The 25,254-nt window shown below is 42.9% G+C and overlaps 1 protein-coding gene across 9 annotated transcripts in view; it reads right to left on the bottom strand.

Moving 5' to 3' along the window:
• ABLIM2 (actin binding LIM protein family member 2) overlaps positions 1-25,254 on the bottom strand; it is a 141,688-nt gene that overhangs the window by 97,267 nt on the left and 19,167 nt on the right. For 3 of the 9 annotated variants that reach the window (XM_075194391.1, XM_075194409.1, XM_075194410.1), the window contains exon 1: positions 2,860-3,019. The exons of 1 other annotated variant lie outside the window; for it this stretch is intronic. In XM_075194391.1, the coding sequence (XP_075050492.1) occupies positions 2,860-2,875 (16 nt within the window). In that variant the 5' untranslated portion in view covers positions 2,876-3,019. Of the gene's footprint in view, positions 1-2,859; positions 3,022-25,254 lie in introns of those variants that run through there. 5 more of the 9 variants (XM_075194394.1, XM_075194412.1, XM_075194413.1 and 2 more) reach the window with 4 other exon arrangements.

Raw genomic sequence — 25,254 nt, 5'->3', positions numbered from 1 at the left:
CCCTATCTCATGCTCCCAGAGAAACACAATATTCCTCGGAACTACATTCCATGACACAACTAATATTCCCACTGCAGATATTTTCCAGTCCACGGTCTTCTATGCTCTGCCTTTGTTCCTCTGCCACAAAGGTTAATTCCATAACATCTATAATATAACTGCTTAGCCCAGGAAATGTGTCTGTGCTTCTGTTTCATTACTGTGACCCTTTCGTAGCAGCGTCTCTGTGAATCCCAGTAACAGTTTACTCTGTATCTTTTCAACATGTAATCATAATGGGGAGGGGGCGGCTTGCAGTGACATCACAGCGCTGTGAGCAATGATTCTGGTGGTACAGTACATTGCGTGCATGCATCCATTAACAGCAACATATTCTATTTCTCTCCCCTGTGATGTCATCACCAAGATGCCTGTAGTCTGTGCAGATAGTGTTTCTCAGCAAACAGCTGCAGAGGAGGCAACACAGAATGAACTATGAAGTGACAGGGGAGAACCTGAGAGTTCAAAGGCTGTAAAGCAGTGTCTGTTACCTAGAGCAACTAGATTAAACAGGATTACTATACAGGGCGCTAGACAGTGCTGTACTTCTAAACGCAAACTCACAGACATACAAATCCCCTTCAATACCGCATATATCACTAGCAGTGGTGCAACACTGGAAGGGTGTTTTAAGGGGAGAGAAAGGGGGTTGGGGGAGGAAGCCCTGGATCTACCTCTGTGGGGATGTAGCTATGTCCCAGTGTACCATGTCCCTTCTTGTGCATGCTGTCGATTCCAAAGATCACAAAGTTGGGATGTGCTTAATATATTTAATCATACTTACCAATTTCGGGAGACTCCCGAAATTCGGGTCGGTCTCACGGACTCACGGGAGAGCAGGCAAGTCTCCCGCATCCCGCAATTGCCCGGCCAAAATGACGCAAGTCGCTGTGAATCGCGTCATTTTGGGCCCGCCCCCCGCAACAGAACATCATTTCCATTGCGGGGGTCGGGGACAAAACGACGCGTTAGATCGCCCCCCCGTCCCCTCCCGCCCTCTTGTCACGCCCCTCTCCCGGACTGCACTTGACGAAAGTAGGCAAGTATGTATATTGGGCAGCACAGTGGCCTAGTGGTTAGCACTTGTGCTTCGCAGCACTGGGGTCATGAGTTCAATTCCCGACCACGGACTTATCTGTGTGGAGTTTGTATGTTCTCCCTGTGTTTGCGTGGGTTTCCTCCCACACCCCAAAAAAGCATACTGGTAGGTTAATTGGCTGCTATCAAGAATTGACCCTAGTCTCTACCTCTCTGTCTGTATGTATATGTCTATGTGTGTGAGTGTGTGTCTATATTAGGGAATTCAGACTGTAAGCTCCAATGGGGAAGGGACTGATGTGAGTGAGTTCTCTGTACAGCGCTGCAGAATTAGTGGCGCTATATAAATAAATGATGATGATGATGATGATGATGATGTATTTAATGGAATCCATTTACTGTGAAGTGAACATTGTAACCACACACCACTATTTCATTACTTTATGGGGTTTAAATACCATATGATTTACTACAGTGTGAATTTGCTAAACCCAATACGAAGCATTACAAGTACCTATTCCAATTTTATTCACAGTCACTGAGGTAGCATTTCAAAACAAATCAATCATGTCTGTTCAACATAGAGCCTTAGGGGTAGATTTACTAAACCTCCTAAAAAAAAAAAGTGGAAGTGTAGCCCATAGCAACCAATCAGATTCTATCACTTTCTAGGATGTACCAGATAAATGATAGCTCGAATCTGATTGGTTGCTATGGGATACACCTCAACTGTTCCGTTGCAGAAGATTTTGAATAAATCAACCGCTTAGACAGCTTATCGAAGCCTGCACAGAGGATACAGGACACTTCATTATGCACAGAACCAAAAGGTACCAGTAAAAGTTTCACATAACATAGAATTCTCTTAATTCTCAGCACTTAAGCTCCATTACCATGCGCCATGAGCGGCATCATCATGACAGACCCATCATAAAAGAGTTTAAGTAAATCAAACAAGTAGCGATAACTAATTTTTAAAAAAAAATGAGTACATGCAGCTGACAATTATTGCTGCTCCACTGCATTACAAACTTGTAACAGCATTGCTTTTGATTGTAAGCTCTTGGAACATTTTCTTCCATATCACATGTCTCTATCCCCTATGGGTATGCTACTTTGTTGGACCAATCTTGTTTTGTACAGTTGTAGCAGTATATGCCAGGCCTGGACAACCTGTGGCTCTGGTGTTCTGAAACTACAAGTCCCATCATAACCTGCCAGTTATCAGCTGGCTATTGGCTGCCCAAGCATACTGGGGCTTGTAGTTTCATAATACCTAGATAGTCACAGGTTGACTGGTCTGGTATATGCGGACATTACATACATTGTAATAGTAATAGTTATAACTATACCTTCAATAAATTTGCATTATTAATAAAGACCTTGGTGGTATATTTACTAAACTGCAGGTTTGAAAAAGTGGAGATGTTGCCTATAGCAACCAATCAGATTCTAGTTATCATTTATATAGTACATTCTACAAGATGACAGCTAGAATCTGATTGGTTGCTATAGGCAACATCTCCACTTTTTCAAACCCGCAGTTTAGTAAATATACCCCCGAGTCTCATACCTGAAATATATAAAATAAAATGTATAATATATACAATGTGTTAGCAGTTATAAATTCTAATTATTTTCTTTTTATAGCATTCTTCCGCACCTCAGTGCAGTGTATGGGGTAAGTTTATTTACCATCCTGCACGTGGGCAAAATATTTATCTTACATATTCCTAAATTTAAATGCCGAAGTCATTAAACATGGACAAACTAGAACTGTACCTATATTTTCCGGCATCCAGACAGGCCCAGTGAGTTGTAATCACAGAAAATACTGGCAAGCTGCTCCGATCTGCGGTTGCCAAAGTTCCGCACCCAGTGACTACTACAGAGTACAAAGCCAGTCATGCAGAAGAAGGTCACTGTGCAGCAGGCTATTAATGTAACACAGAATCCGCTGCTGGTTCTTGCCTCAGAGCAGATGGTTATTTGACTCCATCATCTCCCACACACAAGGACAGACTTAGCCAAGTCGTCAGTGCTTATCTCTAAAATTAGAGCCCGCAGCATTTGAATATGTGAGAACTCCCACGCTAACATTTAGGAAATACCTATCCTGTCTAAGGTGTCTGAGTGTGACTTGCAGTGATGGCTGGAGCCTATACAAACTCCATTTTTCTTCTAAGCCATATTAAATTAGCTTTAATTGAGCCTGAAATGCCCATCTGCCCTCGCTGAGGCTTTTCAGTTGAAAAGTGATAAATCTATTAATACCGTACAAAGAACAGCTTCCCAGTCGTGATGTCGGGGGAATTGTAGAGAGATTAATAAAGTTACTCAAGGACGATATTAAGTTAGCGGCATATGTATTCATTGACAACTCATTAATCTAGTGAAGTCAGGTATGTTAAGATGAATCTGTCTTACTACAAAGTGTAAACCACAACAAATCGATTAAACTAGGATATGTTTTGAAGATATATATATATATAGATATATATACACACACAAGTTAACCCGTGCATGATACTCATGCATTCTAGTCAAATCAAGCTACTTAAGGTGTTAAAAAAGTTCTTGTCATGCATTTGGGCCATAGCCCAGGCCTCAACCACCAACCACTCCCCACTGTCACCCCCGGCAACCACCAACCACTCCCCACTGTCACCCCCGGCAACCACCAACCATTCCCCACTGTCACCCCCGGCAACCACCAACCACTCCCCACTGTCACCCCCGGCAACCACCAACCACTCCCAACTGTCACTTCTCCTTCAAGAAATATATATATTTTTTTTTTAAATCTTTATAAACATTTTTAACAATTAACAAATTAAATTTACAAATTAAAAACATCTTAGTATACCAAATTTCAGCCCTTTCTGATTTTTTTTTCACACACACTAAGAACAGTGTATAACTCCGCCCAGTAGGTGGCGCTGCAGCTTGGTTTTATTTTTTCCACACACACAGACAGACAGACTAACACACGCCACTAGACATTTATATATTAGATATACACACACATACATACATATATACATACATACATACATATATATTTACACATACATGCACACACACACTCTAATGTCCAGGAGAGTCCCGAATTTTTGGGAGTTCTGCCGGACTCCCAGAGTGGAGGGCAACACCCCGCAGCCTTCCCTCTTCGTTGGTGAAGTGGGTGGAGACAAGGCTAAATGTGTCATCCCGGGCCCGTCCCTGCTGTGATAGTCCTGCCCCCTGTCAAACATTGACAATTGACAAGATGCGGTTCACGTTGCCACACGCCCACGACTGAGCCCCCTCCCGGAGAGCTTTGTGCCTGATATAATGGGGTCCATGGGTGAAGCCGTGGTGAGAGATCTGCAGGCCATAACGTGAGCACCTGCAACAATTTGCCCACTTATGTTCTGCATCTCTCTCAAAAACAAAAATACAGTGCATTGCCCATTTAGAACCATGTGACTTTCTGTTACCATACCAGGGTATTCCAAAGTTCTGAATTCAACAGTTCCTTTGTGTTTATTTTATCTTGACCTTGGACACAGATCTATCTGAGAACAGTGTAGCATAGAAAGCACATTGTCCAGCACGGAAATGCAGCCGGTGAACAGTACAGATTCTTATCTCTGTAGTCGTACTAAGTTTCCAACTAAGAACTATGAGTCGACTTCAAAAGGCAACTGCAACAAAAAAGTAAAGGAATCTGCCAGCTGACAATCACAGTGACCGCTGGAAGAAATGAATATCTGAGTCAAAAGTGAGAAGACAATAGCTGGCTTTGTATCTGTTTTGTGGTACAGGTAAAGAGGTCATTCACCTGGTGTGCTTTACATTGTACCTTATTCACCTGTGGATGTCTCAGACAGGATTCTACACAAGTGTAAAGTGCTACACAAAGCAAAGCAATTTATATATATAAAAATTATACTTCGTATATACATGGGCTGTAACATGTATATTGTCCAAAGATTTCTGGCATCTGTAGGCCAAATGTGGTACATAGAAGACTTTGGTGTAAGTAGATCATTGATAACTTCTGTGAGGACGGCGTCAGTGGAATGATGGTGGGATGATGGCAAAGAGACACGAGAGGAGCGACAACGATATACATGGCGGAACACAAACTGCTCAAGTAGTTTGGAGGTAAAGTGGAGGAGAGAAAGAGAAATAGGGCAGTCGTTGGAGAACGAAGCTGGGTCAAGAGATGTTTTTTTTAGGGTTGGTGAGAAGAGAACTTGTTTAAAGTAGGATGAGAATGTGGGGAGAGAGGAGAGAGAGAGAGAGAGAGGCAGGTGGTGGGGCTTAATGACGCAAATATCACGTATTCTTAGCCCCGCTCTCTGCTGTAATTGACCGAAATTGTGCCAATTGTTTAGGGAGTGGTGCCAAAATTATGCGATTCGTCAAGCCTCGCCCCGCATGCCCACCTCCCCTGTGATCTCCCTGAAGCCAATGAGGAAAAGTTGGCAAGAATCATGATTGTATATGCCATATTTAGAGTTCCTATATCTTATATAAGGGACATTATTATTTTCTGATGTAATACAATGTAACATGACTGATACCGTTGTCCTTTAGCGAATAAAATGTAATACTCTATTACTAATATGTGAAACTAGGGGAAACATATGGTCTGATAAAGACATCTTTGTTATATATATATATATATATATATATATATATATATATATATATATATATATATATTGTAACAAAAGGAGGCATTTAGCTGGCAATATGCAGAGAAAGCAGGGAAGTAGAGTAAAACATTTGTGCAGTAATGCACCTAGAGTGAAGACTTATCTATGAAAAGCAATAGTTTAAATTTGGTTAAACTTACATGATCTGAAATCCTTCCTCTCAGCAAACAGACAGGGTGTGTCTGGTTGTGCAAACAGAGCCAGTGATGGGTGTTTTCTTTTAAAGAGAAGGTGGGTGTGTCATCTGTCCATCAAGCTAAGGCTGGGGGAGGAGCATCATGTATAAAAGCTTGTTTGTTTCATTTGTTTAGGGAGACCAACGCTGGGATAGCTGGCTGGTCCTGAGAGAGAGCTGGTCTATGTATAGCTAGCGTTTAGGGTCTCCATGATTGCTGTGCAAGTATACGGTGTCAAAATATTTACCATCCTGACAATAAAGCACCATAAAAAGGAATAAGTTGTTCGCATGTGCTTCTGCAGTAGCGGGCTCTTGCCACAAGTGGTGTCAGGAGTGGGATGCTCCGGGAAGCAAGTTTCCGCTACCCAACCCGCGCAGACGTCAACATGGAGGAAGTACTGAAAACCCTTGTGAATGTGGCCGCTGCGCAGCAACAGCAGCAAGCTCAGATGCTACGAGTTGCCGAGGCACAGGTGGAAAACACAAGGCTCTTAAGGGAAGAGTTAAGCCAGGTGAGGCATGACAGAAATGAACCTGTTCTCCTGAAAATGTCGCCAGGTGATGACATAGAAGCATATCTGGTGTCCTTTGAGAGACTTGCAAAAAGGGCAAAATGGCCTCCTAAAGACTGGGCTGAGAGACTGGCGCCATATCTGACTGGTGAAGCTCAGCGAGCTTATATGGATCTAGATGAGGAACGGGCGCCTGATTATTTGTGCCTAAAGTCCGAGATATTGGCTCGCATTGGAGTTTCCGGGCCAGGCCGAGCCCGGCGCTATCACCAATGGCGCTATAATAAAGAAAAACCGGTCAGAGCGCAAGTGGCTGAGCTTTCTAAAATTTTAAAGAAATGGCTGCAGCCTGAGGAGAATTCGCCTTCTCGGATTATTGAAGTTCTGGCGATAGATCACTGCATCCGGGGGCTGAACCGCGATTTGCAAAGGTGGGTGCTGCAATCAGACCCACAAACTTATGAAGAGCTTGCCACCGTGGTAGAAAGGTTTTGTGCGCTACAGCAAATGACTAAAGAACCTGCATTTGTGCCAAAGCCGCTGCCACACCAAAAGCCAGGTTTGACAATCCTTGCCACAGGGCCCAATGGCAAAACTGCTACGGACAGAGGGCCAGGTGCAAAGCTGTCTTATCTGAAGTGTTTTGAATGTGGTGAGCCAGGCCACTTTAAGGCAGAGTGTCCTAAACTACAGGAACCCATGGACTGTTCCGTGGCACATATTGGGCCTGCGTTTCCAAGCTGTTTTACCATGAGTCCCACATCAGGAAGTCCTTGTTTGTTCCGGGTGACTGTGCTAATCAACCAAAACCTTGTTCTGGCCTTGGTTGACTCGGGGAGTGAACTCTCATTGGTTTCCAGCTCTGCCTTACCCGAAACCATAACTTCTCGGTTGCCCAAAGTGAAGGTTCTTTGCGTACATGGTACGACAGAGGAGTATGAAAGAACAATACTACCAGTCACACTCAAAGACAAAACTGTTATGGTGGTAGCTGCCATAGCACCTAAACTCCCATATCCACTCATTTTGGGCCGAGACTTCCCACTGTTTAATGATGTCCTCGGTGAGCAGATAAGGCCGGACACGCCGGCAACTGATGCACCGGTTGGAAGCCCGGTCTTAAAGGAACCGCCTAAGAATCCACAGCATCTGGACATTGATCTTTGGGAAGCGCCAAACCGGAATGCCATCCTGGGAGTCATAGCAGTTCCACAAAAGCATCCACCTGCGGGGAAACATGGACAGTCCAAACTAGCATTGGTCGGTGATGTCGCAGATGAGCCCACCCCGCCTGTCAGTGAGGATACTGACTGGTCCGCAATACCAATTTTGTTTCCTCTGCAGGACTTTGCTCGAGACCAACTTAATGATGCCACTTTGGAACATGCCTTTAAAAGTGTGACTGAGGTAAATGGGGTAGCGAAAGCCGCCCAGCCTGCAGAAGGTATACCATATTTTATTGTTATAAATAATTACCTGTATAGAGTTGCTACTGCACAGGGGGATAAAGTAGAAAAATTAATGGTTCCTCAGGTCCATGTAGCCCTAGTATTAAAAGCAGCACACACACATGTCTGTGGGGGACACCTAGGGGAGGATAAAAAACGGGAACGAGTTCTGCTTAGGTTTTACTGGCCCGGTGTACACATGGCAGTGAAAAAGTATTGCCGTTCCTGTCCCCTTTGTCAGAGAACCTGTCCCAAACCCATGTACAGGGCACCTCTCATTCCGATACCAATAGTACAAGTTCCCTTTGAACGGATAGCTATGGACCTTGTGGGGCCACTGGAAAAATCCGCACGTGGGCACCAATATATACTAGTGGTGCTTGACTATGCAACCAGATATCCAGAGGCAATTCCCCTACGAAACAAAGTCTAGCACCATAGCTAAGGAACTTGTATTGATGTTTACACGCTTGGGAATACCCCCAAAAATTCTCACAGATCAGGGTACTCCTTTCATGTTTAAACTGATGAAGGACATGTGCCAGTTGCTAGGGGTTACGGCGCTTCCCACCTCTGTATACCATCCACAAACAGATGGCTTGGTGGAACGCTTTAACCGCACATTAAAGCACATGCTCAGGAAAGCAGTGGCTCAAGAGAAAAAAAGATTGGGACACTCTTATTCCCTATTTGATGTTTGCCATCCGTGAGGTACCTCAAGCTTCAACAGGGTTTAGTCCCTTTGAGTTATTGTTTGGGAGACAGCCCAGGGGTATCTTAGATATGTTAAAAGAAGGTTGGGAGCAGCAAGGTCCCAGGGAGCCAAATCTGGTACAATTTGTGTCACAAATGTATGAGAGGCTAGGAAAGATAGGGCCCATTGTGCAGCAACATGTAAAAGAGGCTCAGGAATGACAGAGAAAAAGTTATGATAAAAGTGCTGTTGTTCGATCTTTCAAGCCTGGGGACAAGGTCCTAGTCCTGGTTCCCACCCAGGAAAGCAAACTTTTCGCCCATTGGCAGGGTCCATATGAAGTTCTAGAGGCTGTCGGTCCTGTCAATTACAGAGTCCGACAGTTAGGTAGGAGAAGGGAGGAGCAAATATATCATGTCAACCTCCTTAAACCTTGGCATGATGAGGAAACCTCTCCTCAGGTAGTGAGTACTGCCATTCAAAAGTCTGACGTGCCCATAGAGCCAGCTTTGTCCATTCAGCAGAGACAACAGACTGAAGAAATGGTTCGTCGGAACAGGGATGTCTTCTCTTCCATTCCTGGGCGCACTACCTTAATCGAACACGACATTGTCACTGCGCCAGGAGTCATTGTAAAGCAGAAGCCGTATCGTATTCCAGAAGCCAGACGGGTGGACGTGAGAAAGGAGGTCGAGAAGATGCTCCAGTTAGATGTGATTGAAGAGTCCAATAGTGAATGGAATAGTCCCATTGTGCTTGTCCCGAAACCCAATGGGACAATTAGGTTCTGCAATGACTTTAGGCGCCTAAACAGTATGTCGCAGTTTGATGCCTATCCGATGCCACGTGTGGATGAACTAGTGGAAAATCTTGCTGGTAGCAATTATTTAACAACCCTTGATCTAACAAAGGGTTATTGGCAAGTTACCCTGACTTCCACGGCCAAGCCAAAGACTGCCTTTTCCACCCCTGATGGTCTCTATCAATATAAAGTCCTACCTTTTGGGTTGCATGGGGCACCTGCCACCTTCCAAAGGGCCATGAATAAATTGCTACGACCTCACACAGCTTATGCAGCCGCTTACTTGGACTATATAGTGATTTATACCCCAGACTGGGGATCACATTTAGCTAAAGTTGAGGCGGTCTTAGCTTCATTAAGGTCAGCAGGGTTAACAGCTAACCCAGAGAAATGTGCCATAACCATGAGAGAAGCCAAATATCTGGGGTACATTGTTGGTCGAGGGCATGTAAAACCCCAGCTACACAAAGTGGAGGCAGTCAAAAATTGGGCAAGACCAGAAAAAAAGTCGCAGTTAAGAACCTTTTTAGGCTTAGTAGGTTACTACAGACGGTTTGTAAGCCACTTCACCACTAGAGCTGCTCCACTTACGGACATGTTAAAAAAAAGTTGTCCAGATAGATTAACCTGGTCTGATTCTGCAGAAACCGCCTGGTCTGATCTTCGGTTAGCTCTATGTTCCTCCCCAGTTCTACAAGCACCGGATTTTAACCGAAGGTTCTTCCTCCAAACTGATGCTTCTGGTGTTGGCTTAGGTGCAGTCTTGTCACAGGAGAAGAATGGAGTAGAAAATCCTGTCCTGTACCTAAGTCGTAAGTTGCTTCCAAGGGAACAAAAATATGCCACTGTGGAGAAAGAATGTCTCGCCATAAAATGGGCAAAAGAAGCTCTGCGCTATTATCTCCTAGGCAGAGAGTTCACCTTAATAACAGACCATGCACCATTGAGATGGATGCAGAGCAACCGGGGGGTAAATGCCAAGGTAACCCGCTGGTTCTTGGCACTACAACCTTTCAAGTTCTCAGTAGAACATAGACCTGGGATTCTGCACAAGAATGCAGATGCATGGTCACGAAAATATGCGCTCCTCGCGAAGTCCGCGTCCCCCTACTTGGAGATGCTAGGGGGAGGGATATGTAACAAAAGGAGGCATTTAGCTGGCAATATGCAGAGAAAGCAGGGAAGTAGAGTAAAACATTTGTGCAGTAATGCACCTAGAGTGTAGACTTATCTATGAAAAGCAATAGTTTAAATTTGGTTAAACTTACATGATCTGAAATCCTTCCTCTCAGCAAACAGACAGGGCGTGTCTGGTTGTGCAAACAGAGCCAGTGATGGGTGTTTTCTTTTAAAGAGAAGGTGGGTGTGTCACCTGTCCATCAAGCTAAGGCTGGGGGAGGAGCATCATGTATAAAAGCTTGTTTGTTTCATTTGTTCAGGGAGACCAACGCTGGGATAGCTGGCTGGTCCTGAGAGAGAGCTGGTCTATGTATAGCTAGCGTTTAGGGTCTCCATGATTGCTGTGCAAGTATACGGTGTCAAAATATTTAATATCCTGACAATAAAGCACCATAAAAAGGAAGAAGTTGTTCGCGTGTGCTTCTGCAGTAGCGGGCTCTTGCCACAATATATATATATATATATATATATATATATATATATATATATATATATATATATATATATATATATATATAGATATATATAGAGAGAGAGAGAGAGAGAGAGAGAGAGAGAGAGAGAGAGAGAGAGAGAGAGAGAGAGAGAGAGACATAATCCTTGTTATTATTATTGCACAAACTAGCAAGCAAGATTGGTAGCGGAATATAGATTACTCTTCAAGTCGTATATAATTTATCTGAAGATTATAAAATATATTTTTTCTGTGAGGTTAGGTAGAACTAATGTTACTGGGTTAGATATCCACTGGGTCTTTACAACAACACTGTTAATATCATCTATAATTGGATGATCAATGATATATTGAACAATTTTTCAGCAGTAGAGTGTAATCTAATCCTAGTATTAGTGATACTAACAATCCCAATATATATGCTTTGAGGTACACTGAAGTGTCCGTCTAGTTTTTAATCTATCTTTCTTTATTTGTATACTCGTTATTTGTTTTTTAATATTTCCCCAACATTTGATCTCTGGAATAAAGGCATATTTAGCCAAGCAATGAGAATATCAATGTTGATATTCTATATGATACTTTATTTTGCACAAATAGATTAGTGGACTGGAGTGCCTTCTTACTGTATACTTACACCTCTTTCTGGTCTTTTTTATTTGTAGGATATTAGAGAAGTAAGATTTCTTAGCAGGTACAAGGACAATGCTTTGGTGGCACTGCCCTTGTAAGATAATGGTGTTATCAACTGGAACATTGAAACCACCTAGTATGAGATCAGATAGATCAAAAAATAGGAAATACATGAGCCAGGAAGCAAATTTGTCAAGGAATAAATAAATTGGACCTGGGAGAAGATACATGACAGCAACATGAAGGTGAACCAATGAGAAGAGATAGATTGTGTGGATTTTAAAAGAGAATTAGAGGGAGTGTCACGGGTATGACTTGGAAGATACAGTGTGGAGAAAGTAGGATACCTACTCCTCCACCTTGTCTGTTTCTGGGTCTGGTACCGTAGCTGAGTAAAGAGCTGAAGGAAGGGAAGCCAGGTAAACCAGATTTCTGTATTGGTAAGAGATTTTTAAATGAATAGATCATGGATGAATGTGTGCAAAGTTACAAAGATGTCTCATGTTCCAATTTAATGACTAGCCTATGGATTAGGTAAATTAGTGATTTAGTGATAAATGTACTGTATAAAATTTGGAACGTCTAATTTTGGAAAACTGGAGATGAGGGGGCAATAGGTCTCTTCTGCATTTTCTTTCTCTTACCTTTCACATATATACCTTTGTCTGCTCTTTTTTTAGATAGAACCCATCAATATTGTTTAGCGGATTAAAAAAACCTATTAAAAACAGATACTAAGAATTGCATGCACCATCAACCAAAACTGGTCTATATTAAAGTGTATCAGTCGCCTACATGTAGTATGGAACTCATTAGAGGGATACCAACATTATAAAAGTCTAGAAGAGGCAATGTTAATAAAATAATAAATAATAACCAGCTGGATGTATGAAGCTTCATTTTCCAGTGTGACAAGTGTCTCGCATCATTATTCCGTGCTGTTGGGAGATCCTGTTCTTTTCACTATCTAACTCTCATTCCATGGCCTCCCACTTGCTTCCATTCAACGACTCCCTTCATGATCCTGCCCCTGTCACAGACAGACTGTCCTCACCTACACAATCACACTAGTGGAATGGTTACAAATCAGTTATCTGATTTGCTACGGGATGTTTTTTGTTTATCCAGTCTAAATTGGAGAATCCCAAACTTGTATTATATGAAGAACAAGTACCATAGGTGCCCTAGTCAAACACACCTTAAAAAGGCAAATAAGTAAATCTTCCAAACAAATCACAAAAACAACCACATTATAGATGAGTATATGAAACCCAAGAATTGGGATGATGAGAATGAAGAGCACTCTGGGCCTGATTCATGTTCACAGTCAAACTGAATGCAACTTGTGATTAAAAATCGAGCGCAGAACTTTGTGACGATGATGTAGTATATCTAATGACTGATTGTTATTTTCTATTGAATTCATATATGCAATGTGAACATTTTATTTAACCTTGTAATGTAATCTCAATGTGTGCTTTGCTAGATGACATGAGTTTGAATTTATGCAAGTGTCAATAATCTGTAGAAAATAGCCAGACCAGGAAGCGATAGGCATCTGAAGAGTTTGAAGCCCCAAAGTTGTAAACCATCTAGGTAAGTAGAATGAGCAAAGGTGAGAAATCAGGTCCTGTGAACATTCCAGGGCTCAGAACATCCCTAGCTCAATTTGAAAGCCCTGTGACATTTGGGAGATCAATCTGTCCTTATTGACAGCTAAACTCCAAAGGTGGGGGGGGGTGGAAGCTGAGGCAAGTTTCCGGTGAGTTGAAAAAACTGGACCATAATACATTTACCCCCAGGTCTTAACTGGTAAGTAGTGACTGAAACTTATTTGTGCAAATATACTGTATGTCTGGTTATTACTTTTGTAACTAAGCCTTGGAACCATTTTTCAGATTAAATAAATTTAATCTAGTGTGATCTCCGTGATTCTTTGTGAACTTACGAAGCCCAGGGAGGCTCATGCTACATGTGTATGTGATTTAAGTATGAAACATTAATAAGTGGTTCTCGTGAATATAAGGACACCATAATAAATCCTTTGTGGTGGTAGAAAAGGTGTAATCATTGCTAAGTGACTAAGGTGATGCCAGTCACGGGCAGCTGTTCAGATTGCTGTATCTGGGACAGTTTGGGTGTTCGTGACAAACTGGTTGGCAGCTTGGTGGGATTGATTATATTTTTATCATAAGAACTTAAGTGAATTAGTGGTGTGTGATTCTAGAGAGAGTCAGCATCCTAATTGACCGGAGATTACGCTCAAGGCTTACAAAATTTTAAAAGCAAACTGCACATATAGTCTCTGTTCCCCCCCCTTCTTGTTTTATTTGGTGGAAGTGTGAGGTCCAGGATGGCCCCTGACTATAAGCAGATGAAAAAGGATGAGGTTTTGGCTTTGTGTGTCGAAAGAGGAATTGCTGTTGTCCCCGGCAGGATCCGAGAGCAACCGATTCAAGCGCTTGTGGAGGCTGATCAAAAACCAAGAGTCGGAGGAGGTAGTGGAGAAAATATCTCTGCTTCAGGAGAATAGTCGGCACTGGACATTACCACAAATACCTCTGTTGAACCAAGTGAGGAGTCTACAGTTACCTTCACACTGCTCTTAAACAGCTGAAGGATGCCAACCCTGCAACCTCACTGCGGCTGATCCAGCAATTCCAAAAGGTTGCAGAATGTCAAGTAGACAGAAAGGCTGCGACTGCAGAGCGTTAAGCCGAACGCGAACACCAGCTGGAACTATCCAGGCTCAACAGTCAGTCAGCGGACCGAGGTCCGGGTAGGAAAATACCCAGGCACGACCAATTTCCCGTGTTGGAAAAGAACGGCGAACTTGATGCGTTCCTGAGGGAATTTGAAAGGACTTATCGACAGTTTGAACTGGACCCCAGTGAGTGGGCCAGCTATTCAAATCCTGGACTGAGAAGGAAAGCTTTGGAGACCTTCCCCGGGAACTGGACGGTGATTGTGTTGCAATTAAGAAAGCTTTGTTACTTTGTTTCAACATAACTCCTGAGGCTTACCGGCGGAAATTCCTGAGACTCAAGGCGCAGTCCCCCTGATACCTATGCCCGGACTGTTAGCGCAATTATCATCCATGATGCATCAATTGATTGAGGGATTGCAGGAACTGGATTATCCAAAAACATACTGGTAGGTTAATTGGCTGCTATCAAAATTGACCCTAGTCTGTGCGTCTGTCTGTCTGTCTCCCTCCCTCTCTGTCTGTCTCCCTCTCTGTCTGTCTCCCTCTCTGTCTGTCTGTCTATGTCTGTGTGAGAGTGTGTGTCTATATTAGGGAATTTAGACTGTAAGCCCCAATGGGGTAGGGACTGATGTGAATGAGTTATCTGTACAGCGCTGCGTAATTAGTGGCGCTATATAAATAAATGATGATGATGACTATGATAAGCTAAAGGATCTTATTCTCCAGGAGCAGTTCCTCACACTGTGCGCAGCTGAGGTGAGGAAATGGGTTGAGGATCATGACCCTAAGACAGCACAAGCAGCTGCTAGCTTGGCCGACAAGTACACAATTACCAGTGCTCCTGTGACGAAAAAGAGTTGGGGAGCACTAGCGCAAATTATGTGGAAATAGAGGCAACCTGGAGGATCACCTCTGAGTTCCCCATCAACCAAACCAGCTGTTGCTGCACCTTTTTGGGGGGGGGGGGGGGGGGGCAGGGGGAAAACCTGTTTTAACAACTGGCCACAGCTGTTTTACATGCGATGAAGTGGGGCACATCAGTGTCAATTGCCCCAGAGGGAAGAAAACAACTTTCTCACCTGTGTGCAGGAGGACCCCAAGAACGCCCCAGAGACAGTCTGCAAGCGGTTAAGGTGGGACACCAAGTCGCACTTGGATTGTTAGACTCTGGCACAGACCTGACTCACACCCAGCTCTAGCGAGCCCAGAGAACATTATTCCCGGGAAGACTATTGCTGTGTAAGGAGTGGGGGGGCCTACATTCTGCAGTACCCCTGATGCACTGGTGCAAACTAATCCTATTCTTTATCAGGTGAACTCTGCTGACCAGCAAAAAATAAGTGCAAAAATATGTAATGAAATTTAAAGTGCTGCTGAGAATACTCATGCAGATTTGCTGGAACCTGTGATGCAGAGGGAGGGCTTATGTGCCAATGTGTTTGATGATAATTCTCTTGTTGGAGAGACTAACACTTTAAATCCCCTAGGTTGTGAATTTGATCAGGGCAAAATGTGTGAGATTGTGCCTAAATATGATACCATGTCTGTTAATGTTTTAGGTAGTCAGATCGATTTACATGTGCCCAGTTCTTAAGGTGACCCAAAGTATGAAAATGTATCCAATGTTTTAGCAGTAGTGACCCGGAGATCAGCACAGAGGAGCTGTGCATTAACCCCTGAAAGAGTGGAGGGATGTTCACTAGAAACTCACCCCCCCCCACCCCCCTCCCTCACTGCATAAGCTGCAGATTCAAGCAGTGATTTGAATGAACGACCTCATGCTGTAGGCAACACTGACAAGCGCAGAAGTGATTTTTAAACAGAACAAAACACTGATTATTGACAGTAAGGGGGAGGGTCAATCAGTCCCACCTTGACAGAAAGGAAGATAGAATTTTTGGCCTTCTGTACAAAAAGAAAAGTGTCACGAGTATGCATCCAGATGTAATGGCTGACAGGCAACTAGTTGTACCTCAAACCTATAGGGAAGGATTCCTGAAAGTAGCCCATGAGATACCCCTAGAAGGACATTTGGGTGTTGCCAGAACTAAAGCTCATTTGGTACATAATTATAACTGGCCTGACATGCTGACTGACAAAGCCACGTACGATCGCTCATGCCATGTGTGTCCGGTTGTTGGGAAATCTGGTGATGTGGGGAGGGCCCCTCTCATTGCCCTGCTCGTCATATCAGAACCCTTTGAAGGGGTTGCTGTGGATATTGTGGGTCCCTTAGCCTTTCCTAGTAGCTCAGGGAAAGAGTACATTCTGACTGTAATGGATTATGTTACTAGGTACCCAGAAGCAGTAGGACTTTCCTCCATTCGCTCAGACAAAGTAGCAGATGCCCTTATTACTATTTTTTCCTGGGTGGGGATCCCAAAAGAAATGTTAACTGATCAAGGTACCCAGTTCATTCTTTGTAAAAAGATGCAGGCGAGTCATTTAATTACTTGTTCGTATCACCCGCAGGCCAATGGGCTATGCGAAAACCTTAATGGCACCCTAAAACAAATGCTTAGGACTTTTGTGGAGTCGCATGGAAGAGACTGGGAGAGGTTTCTGCTGCACCTCCTCTCTGCATACCGCAAGGTACCATAGGAGTCCACTCGCTTCTCACCCTTTGAACTCCTGTACAGGTGCCGGGTGCGTGGCCCGTCAGATTTGATTAGTTAAGAGTGGGAAGGGAAATTGATCACCCCAGAAACGTCAGTGGTACACTATGTACTGCAGTTCAGGGAAAAATTGCAGTCCTTAATGGGGATGGCACAGAGCAACCTGAAAGCTGCGCAGGCAAAATAGAAGCTGTGGTATGACTGCAATGCGAGAGAATGCATATTTGAGGAGCGGTTCTGATCCCTATGCGACAGAACAAGTTGCAGGCTGCCTGGGAGGGCCTCTACACAATAGTACAGCGCATTAATGATGTCAATTAGGTAGTGGCAAAAGATGAGGGCCAAAAGAGGCAGAAGGTATATCACATCAACATGCTCCAAGCTTATCATGATAGGGAAACTTGTGTATTAGCTGTGTGCAGCTTGCCTGAGAGCGATCAGGAGTCTGACCCCTTGGTAGATTTGTCCTTATTGACAGCTAAACTCCAAAGGTGGGGGGGGGGGTAATAGCTATGTGGAAAAAGATTTAAAATCTTCTGACTTAGACACCAACGTGTGCATTTTCATGAGGGGGTCTATCAAGACTGAAATGTCACATGTTTCTCACACACACCAGGGGGTAAATGTATCAATATGCGGGTTCTTCAACACCCGCGTGTTCAGCCTCTTCCGCGATTAAATTTCAAGCGGCGCTGCATTGTAAAGGGTTAACTACCCTTTACAATGCAGCGCCGCTTGAAATTTAATCGCGGAAGAGGCTGAACACGCGGGTGTTGAAGAACCCGCATATTGATACATTTACCCCCAGGTCTTAACTAGTAAGTAGTGACTTTGATTTTATTTCCTATTTTACTTTCTGAAACTTATTTGTGCAAATATATTGTATGTCTTGTTATTAATTTTTGTAACTAAGCCTTGGAACCATTTTTCAGATTAAATAAATTTAATCTAGTGTGTTCTCCGTGATTCTTTGTGAATTTACGAAGCCCAGGGAGGCTCATGCTACATGTATATATGATATAAGTGAGAAACATTAATAAGTGGTTCTGTCATTGTTAAGTGACAAGGTGACATCAGTCACGGCCAGCTGTTCAGATTGCTGTATCTGGGAAAGGCTGGGCGTTCGTGACAAAACTTAAAGATACGTTTCCATTTGAAACTGAGTGTAGGTATTCTCTGCCTAGACAGTCATCACTATCGGTCGGTACTTACATCTGCCATGTAGCAAATGATACGGCTAAGAAAAACTTTAGAAAAACACGGGAGTTGAATAGGCCGCATCTGCGTTGGCACGTCCTTGGCACACCCTTACTGTACATTGCCTATGTTAATCCCCCTTCAGGATTTATGCAGTCGTAAGTGTAATTTGCGTTCCGACTTGAATTGCATGCAGTCGCCTTCATAGGCATAAGGTCCGTTTCTGAGCAGCCGCAGAGATATTTCATGCAAATGGACTTGTGTTGGAACATAAATCAGGTCCTCTGTGACCTACATCAAGCTATTCCTTTGACCTTACCAAAGAAATGATGATCATTTTTTTTACAGCGCATGGTGCACGGAACAGTTTTGTGTTTTGGCCTTTTATAATTGACCGTCGCAATGTAAACAAACACTGTAAAGGTCAAATGTAAGACGGTCTCACTGGGACGCCGGCAGTAGACTTAAATGAACTATGAGTTTTGCAGTCAGAAGCATGTAGGTCAATTAATTAGAAGTTAATTGAAAGCCCAGATACTGTACATAATGGTTACATGATTTCACAGAGTTGCTATCAGAAAATGGAAGCTATTTTTTTATTCACCACAGGAAATGAACAGCCACAAGGCTTACATTCAAACCGTAAAACTGATGTTGTTTAGTTGCTTCCAGCAGTTTGTTGTCAGCTTTTCTGTGTTCATAAGACTATAATTATCTTCATTATCGTATACAACTCACCCATTAACTATTACTGGCCCAGAGAAACATATTATCCATTTGTTAGTGAAGAAAGTACCCGGCGTCGAGACAGAGGGAGTGGCCACATCAATCTGGGGGTGTGGCCACTCTCCCCATTAGAAATCTCACTTCCCCTCCTAAGACTATATAACCTGGTTCGCTGCACTGCTATGCAGAACAGCTATGAATGGAAGATCCCTCCCAATATTCCCACCTGCAGAACAAATATGTCCCTGGGCAGGACAGAGCTCTAAATCGGGACAGTTAAGAGACATCTGCTTTATCCCTCACATTCAGACGCTCTCCCAGTCCTGTCATTTCCACCTTAAAAACATTGCCAGAATACGCACTTTTCTTATTCAACATGCTACCAAAACTCGTATCCATTCTCTCATCATCTCCCGTCTTGACTACTGCAACCTCCTGCTATCTGGCATTCCTGACACCCATATATCCACACTTCAATCCATCCTAAATGCTGCTGCAAGACTGATCTTCCTCTCTCACATCTGCTGCACCACTTTGCAAATCCCTACACTGGCTCCTTGTGCCCTCCAGAATCCAATTCAAATGACTCACCCTTACCTACAAAGCCCTCAACAACACCCCTCCATACATCTCAAATCTCATATCAAAATACTCTCCCTCCCGCCCTCTTAGATCTACCTCTGACCTGTACCTTGTCTCGTCTCTGGTAACCACCTCTCACTTCCACTTATGGAATTCCCTACCATGCCCAATCAGGCTTCACCACAGCCTTCAAATCTTTAGGCGCTCTCTGAAAACCCATCTCTATTTTGGAGCTTACCTTATCCCTGATGATACTATTCACACTAATGCCCCCTCACAGCTGTCCCAATCTCCACTCAAATCCACACTCGCTCCTCTTGTTTCAGCTGTGGCCTCTTCCCTTTAGAATGTAAGATCTCTAATGAGCAGGGTCCACCATACCCTTTGTTTTCACGTCTGCATTTATTGGGTCTCCCTTGTATGTCACTGTTTTATGTATGTCCTGTTTTCCCTACTGTACGGCGCTGCAAGCACTGTGGCCCCTTACAAATCTATAATAATAACAATAATAATAATGTATCTGTGGGAAATGCAAAAAACTTTCAAGAAATTACATTTTAAAAATAGTCTTTTTTATAGCTAACAAAACTCCATACCAGACTTTTGAAGGGGTCGCCGATGTTTCTAAGACTGAACATTCTTCGCTACATACTTTACCGAACTGGCTGACTGCCTCCTCATCCTCCGCCTTGTAGTTTTGGTGGTAACACACCAGGGGGGTGGGTTAAGCTTCTTGCTGACCACAGACACTACCACTATGAGGGGAAGAGGGCCAGGAGCAGCGCAGGTAGTTAATACACTCTTCCTGCCAGGTAGTTACTCACATGATTGTAACCAGGTAGATACTCCCATGATTGTAACCAGGTAGTTACTCCCATGATTGTAAAAATAATAAAAATAATCAGATGCATGAACAGTGCACAATATGAGAGGTTGGGTTGCATACTGGGCTATTTTGAGGGTGCCTATTCCTACTCTTGTCTACTTCCCGTCTCTAGTTTCCTGAAAACCAAGTTTGGAACAATACAGATATTTGCACAACTTCAGTGCACATGGGTTAGTTTGTGAGGATAAGCGAGGAAAACACAAGAGACAGAAAAGCAAAGAAGACAGAACAGGTTTGGAGTGGGAAAGTGGCAGAAGTGAGGAAGTCCATCCGCTTATCTACAAACATTCTGCTTCTTTGCATTTGAACCCCTGAACAAAATAATATCATGTGTTTCTGATTTACTGTCTCCTCGCTCAAAGTTCTTGATTGTTATAGATATCACTGCTGTAGGACATCAACAGGCAAAAACTGTAATATTGTACAGAGGGTACTATGCCGTTTTGTCCAACACAATGTAACCGCATCTGGGGTTTTTTAAGCAAACTGGACTCTCAGGCCTCGTGAAAGGCAGAGTAAGCTTATGTTTTCAAAGGAAGACGATTGTGAGAACTTAAAACATGTATGAACTTTATTAAAGGTAAATTTATAGATTGTTTTATCTAAATGATGTGGTTCCAAAGCACAAAAGGATTTTTTTGTACCGCCAATACAGTGCACAACTGTGGCTCGTACCAGCATTAAGCTTCTGTCCAGAATTCTCTGCCACAAACAGCCGGGCCTGACAATTTATACCGGAACACAGTGGGTGTAACTCACAGCTGTAACATCATACATGGATACAGTGCACACAGAAGTGGCAGTTTACAAATGTAACAACATAGATATCGTACAGAGTCATTGGTTGCAAGATACAACAGAGCAAGAAACTAATAAAATGTTACAATATAAATGACAGTCAACCGTAATAAGAATGAGAACGTACATATTGAATTGTACTACAATTTCATTGCCGATTCAATTGACTTCATTCAATTATAAATGTGACTTTAACAACTTGGCTTCACACAATAATCTTCCCCCACCAATTCTACAACCAGAGTTTCACATTATTATTCTGTGCTATTGCTTATACTCGGATTGGTTTCATGTTCATACTTCAAACTTATTTATACATGGACACTCGGGACTTGGCCCAGCTAAAATACTCTGTGCTGTTCTTAGCACTCTAATGGGTATATTTACTAAACTGCGGGTTTGAAAAAGTGGAGATGTTGCCTATAGCAACCAATCACATTCTAGCTGTCATTTTATAGAATGTACTAAACAAATGATAGCTAGAATCTGGTTGCTATAGGCAACATCTCCACTTTCTCAAACCCTCAGTTTAGTAAATATACCCCTAAGGCTCTCCAGGCTTCATTCCTTGCATGTCCATGTGTAATTCATTTTGAAGAATGAATTTATTAGATCCTAGTCAAACACACCTAAAAATAATACACAACCACAACCCTCTATCCATTGAATAAAAGACACTAAAATAAGCAACCAACTGGTTACTGTCTGCCATAAAATGTATGACATAACTGTGATTACAATATTACATCTGTCAAGCAAGGTGCATGAACAACACAATGTCCTATTGTCCCCTCATTCATTAATAAATAACAAAATAGGGGTCAAACAAGCGGTTAACATTAATTTAGTAAGGGAAATGGGCCACATAGTGTGTACGCGACTTTGTACATCTGTACCTACAGTACATAGATTCTGAGGTCAGGCTTGCAGAGAGGCTCCAATACCATCCCAGAGTAGTTGCAAGATCATGCGTATTGTAGGGTTCCAGATGCCAGAGCGGTGAGGGGCAACATGAAGAAGCTGGAGGGCAGCTCCTGCTCTAGCACAGTGAGGAGCTGCACAGAGGAAAGAGGGAGAGCACAGTGCGCTCCCTTCTCCCCGGGTATTCCGCGTGACCTCCTTGCACTGTGCAGAGGAGGTCACATGACGCGGAAGTCCGCTGCCCAAGTTCTAATACGATTGATGTCAGAGTGAAGCATGCAATTCAGATCAAAGCAAGTAAACATAGAGTAGTATAAGTAGAGACATCAAGTTACTGCAGATTGGGAATAAATAGCAAATTAACAGCAATAGAGAAAATACACATGAATGTCACAGCATAAATAATACAAATAATATAGGAATAATGAATAAATAAACATGAAAGAAGAAATGATGGAAAACATATTTACCTCCCCTTAAGTGTTAAGTGTGAGGATGGAAATGGGCTGGGCACGGCGAGCCACGACATTTTGGTCCTGCCCGCAGGGTGCAATGAGCAATAAGCATCAATTTGATGCGGGGAACAAAATGACTTGATTCACCGCAATACGTATCATGGAGCCTCCCATCCTGCCCATTTCACTAGGAAGTGGGCAGGATGCGGGAGAATAACCTGCTCTTCCAGGAGTCCGGGACAACTGTCTGGAATCTGGGCAAGTATGATGGAGAAACAAAGTTGTTTTTCAATGCAGTCACATAACTAATTAATAAAAAAAATGTTATCTTAGTACTCAGAAGAGTCATCGTTCTCCAGCTAATGTGGAACTACAAATGCCAGCTTTCCTTAACAGCCACACTTGTACTTCCACAACAGCTCTAGAGACATAGGGCCTGAGTCATTAAGGAGAGCAAAGCATTAATAAAGAAGTAACTGTGCACATGGGCAAAACCATGTTGCATTGGAGGGGGAGGTAAATTTAAAATGTGGGGACAGATTTATAGTTGGGGTAGGGCATGTCCTAGATCAACTTTAAGTTTCTGTCTGAAAATAAAGCTATTAAGTATTGGTGTGCTACATGAAAAAACAGCCAGTGTTTAACTTATGTGCAAAAAAGTAAACTAATTTGCACCCCTTGCATTGTAACATAGTTTTTCCAGGAGACTACTTACTCCTTTTTTTTTGCTTTGCTCTCCTTAATGACTCAGGCCCATAGAGGCTAATGCAGAGTGGGATGTACGCCAGTGCATAAGTTGCGTGAAATGGTTCTGCTCATGCCCAGCAAGTGGGAGCTCGTACATGCTCCTATGCAGACTTGCGCTTATCTGACATTTACGCTTGCCTGTGCCTGGTGAGACAGGAAAGGAGAGGGAAGGTGCGTCCTAACATTGGCCAAGTAAAATAAAGGCGTATTTACACAAATACGGCTCATGCAGACCTGCTGAAACACACATAAATGCCTGTTAGGAGACGGATCTTCTGCACCTGCTACAAGGCAGGAAATACTCAATGAGGACGTCTTATCGTTAACCAGGACCAAAACATATATTGCAGGAAGATATAAAGGCGGCAAAAGGAATGGTGAGAGAATCCCAATACTACAAATAGGACACGATGAACAGATCCGTTTAAACATTTACTTTCATTACAAAGCCAGTTATCAACATCTTTTTCAGCAAGGAATGGCTGTCCAGAAAAATAGAGTGAGAAATTATCATAAATGTCAAATGTGTTAAGGGCAAAACCTTTTCTAACACATTGCTCCTGCAAAACAAGCTCGTCTCCAACAAATCATTTTCCTTTCAGCTCTTAGAGCGTTGGAGAAATATAAAGCATGCTAGAGACCTACCACTGGGGATTGTACAGGAGATGAGCAAATCTTTTCAAGCACAATTCAGGAAATGCTTCTGTCTCTATGTGTTTGTAAACCTTCTCCAAATATACTCTTGGAAAATTACGCTGAGGAAGATACTGTGACACAAACATGGGGAGATCTACAAGCTCCAACCACATAGGGCCTTGTCTGGAATGAAACCCATGACCTCAGCAATGTAAGTCAGCAATGCTAGTCACGGTGCCACCGTGGTGCATCATCACACCATACCTGTGGTGGTAACCAGTGTTTGTACTTGCAGCCAATGGGAGCAGCAGTAGGGAGCACTCCATACACCAATTTGCGTTCCATCCCCATACATGTTTACCGTTTTTAGTAGCATTAAAAAATAGCCAATGGGGCTATTATGCTGTACATTGGGGCTCCTAAGCTGCACACTAGGCTATCTTGGTGCACATTTGGCCTATTATGTGGGATATTTCAGGGTATGTAAAATACTGGACATTTGGGCTATTATGTTAAACATTGGGCCTTCATAAAATGCTTAGCATTGGTGCTAGTATCCTGCATACTGCGCTGGTGGCTGTTATACTGCAACTACTATGCTGGACACTGAAGTTATACAAAGTGTTGGGCAATATAATATGCAGGGCATTTAGGGCTATATAACAAAAATGTATATTTTTTTAAAGAATGATTCCAGCCACAAACTCTTTACTGACAATTTTCTTCTATGAAGAAGATAACGAGGATGTAGAATATAACTAATTGGACTGCTGATCCTATAAAGGTGTCCTATATTATTCCATTTCCACATATGAGATCACTAATCATTCTGCATCCGCTATTAGTAGCAGACAGTAGGCCTTTGGCTTTTTAGTGCACTTCCGCACACATGATACTAGAGGTCTTTAGAGGGGAGGGGAGGGGAGTACAGGGCAGCCTAGCACTTTAAGGGAGCTAGGCACTATTGGCAGAAACATATTATCAGCGCACTTGTGCTGTTATATGCAATAAATGTCAGCGGCATTGGTGGTAGATGTTAAACCACAAGAAGCTTTTAGACTTTTAGACCAGTTTGTTGGTTTAATTTTAGAACTTGTTGTAACAAATTATATATAGAGTTGCTCACAGTTGTTACTGACCGCAACAGACAGGCAGTATGAAAAGCTTATGCAGATAATGTACTTAACACTATTATAGTACATTAATATATGCAGATGGTCGTAACCTTATATTGTGGGAAATGTCAGAGAACAGGTTGCTCATATATCTTTTGTGCCTCCGCTCACTTAATATATCTATAA

Source organism: Mixophyes fleayi, chromosome 1 (assembly GCF_038048845.1).
Source record: "Mixophyes fleayi isolate aMixFle1 chromosome 1, aMixFle1.hap1, whole genome shotgun sequence".
NCBI lineage: Eukaryota > Metazoa > Chordata > Amphibia > Anura > Limnodynastidae > Mixophyes > Mixophyes fleayi.
The sequence above is the reverse complement of the archived record's forward strand: the minus strand, read 5'-3'. Positions and strand labels throughout refer to the sequence as shown.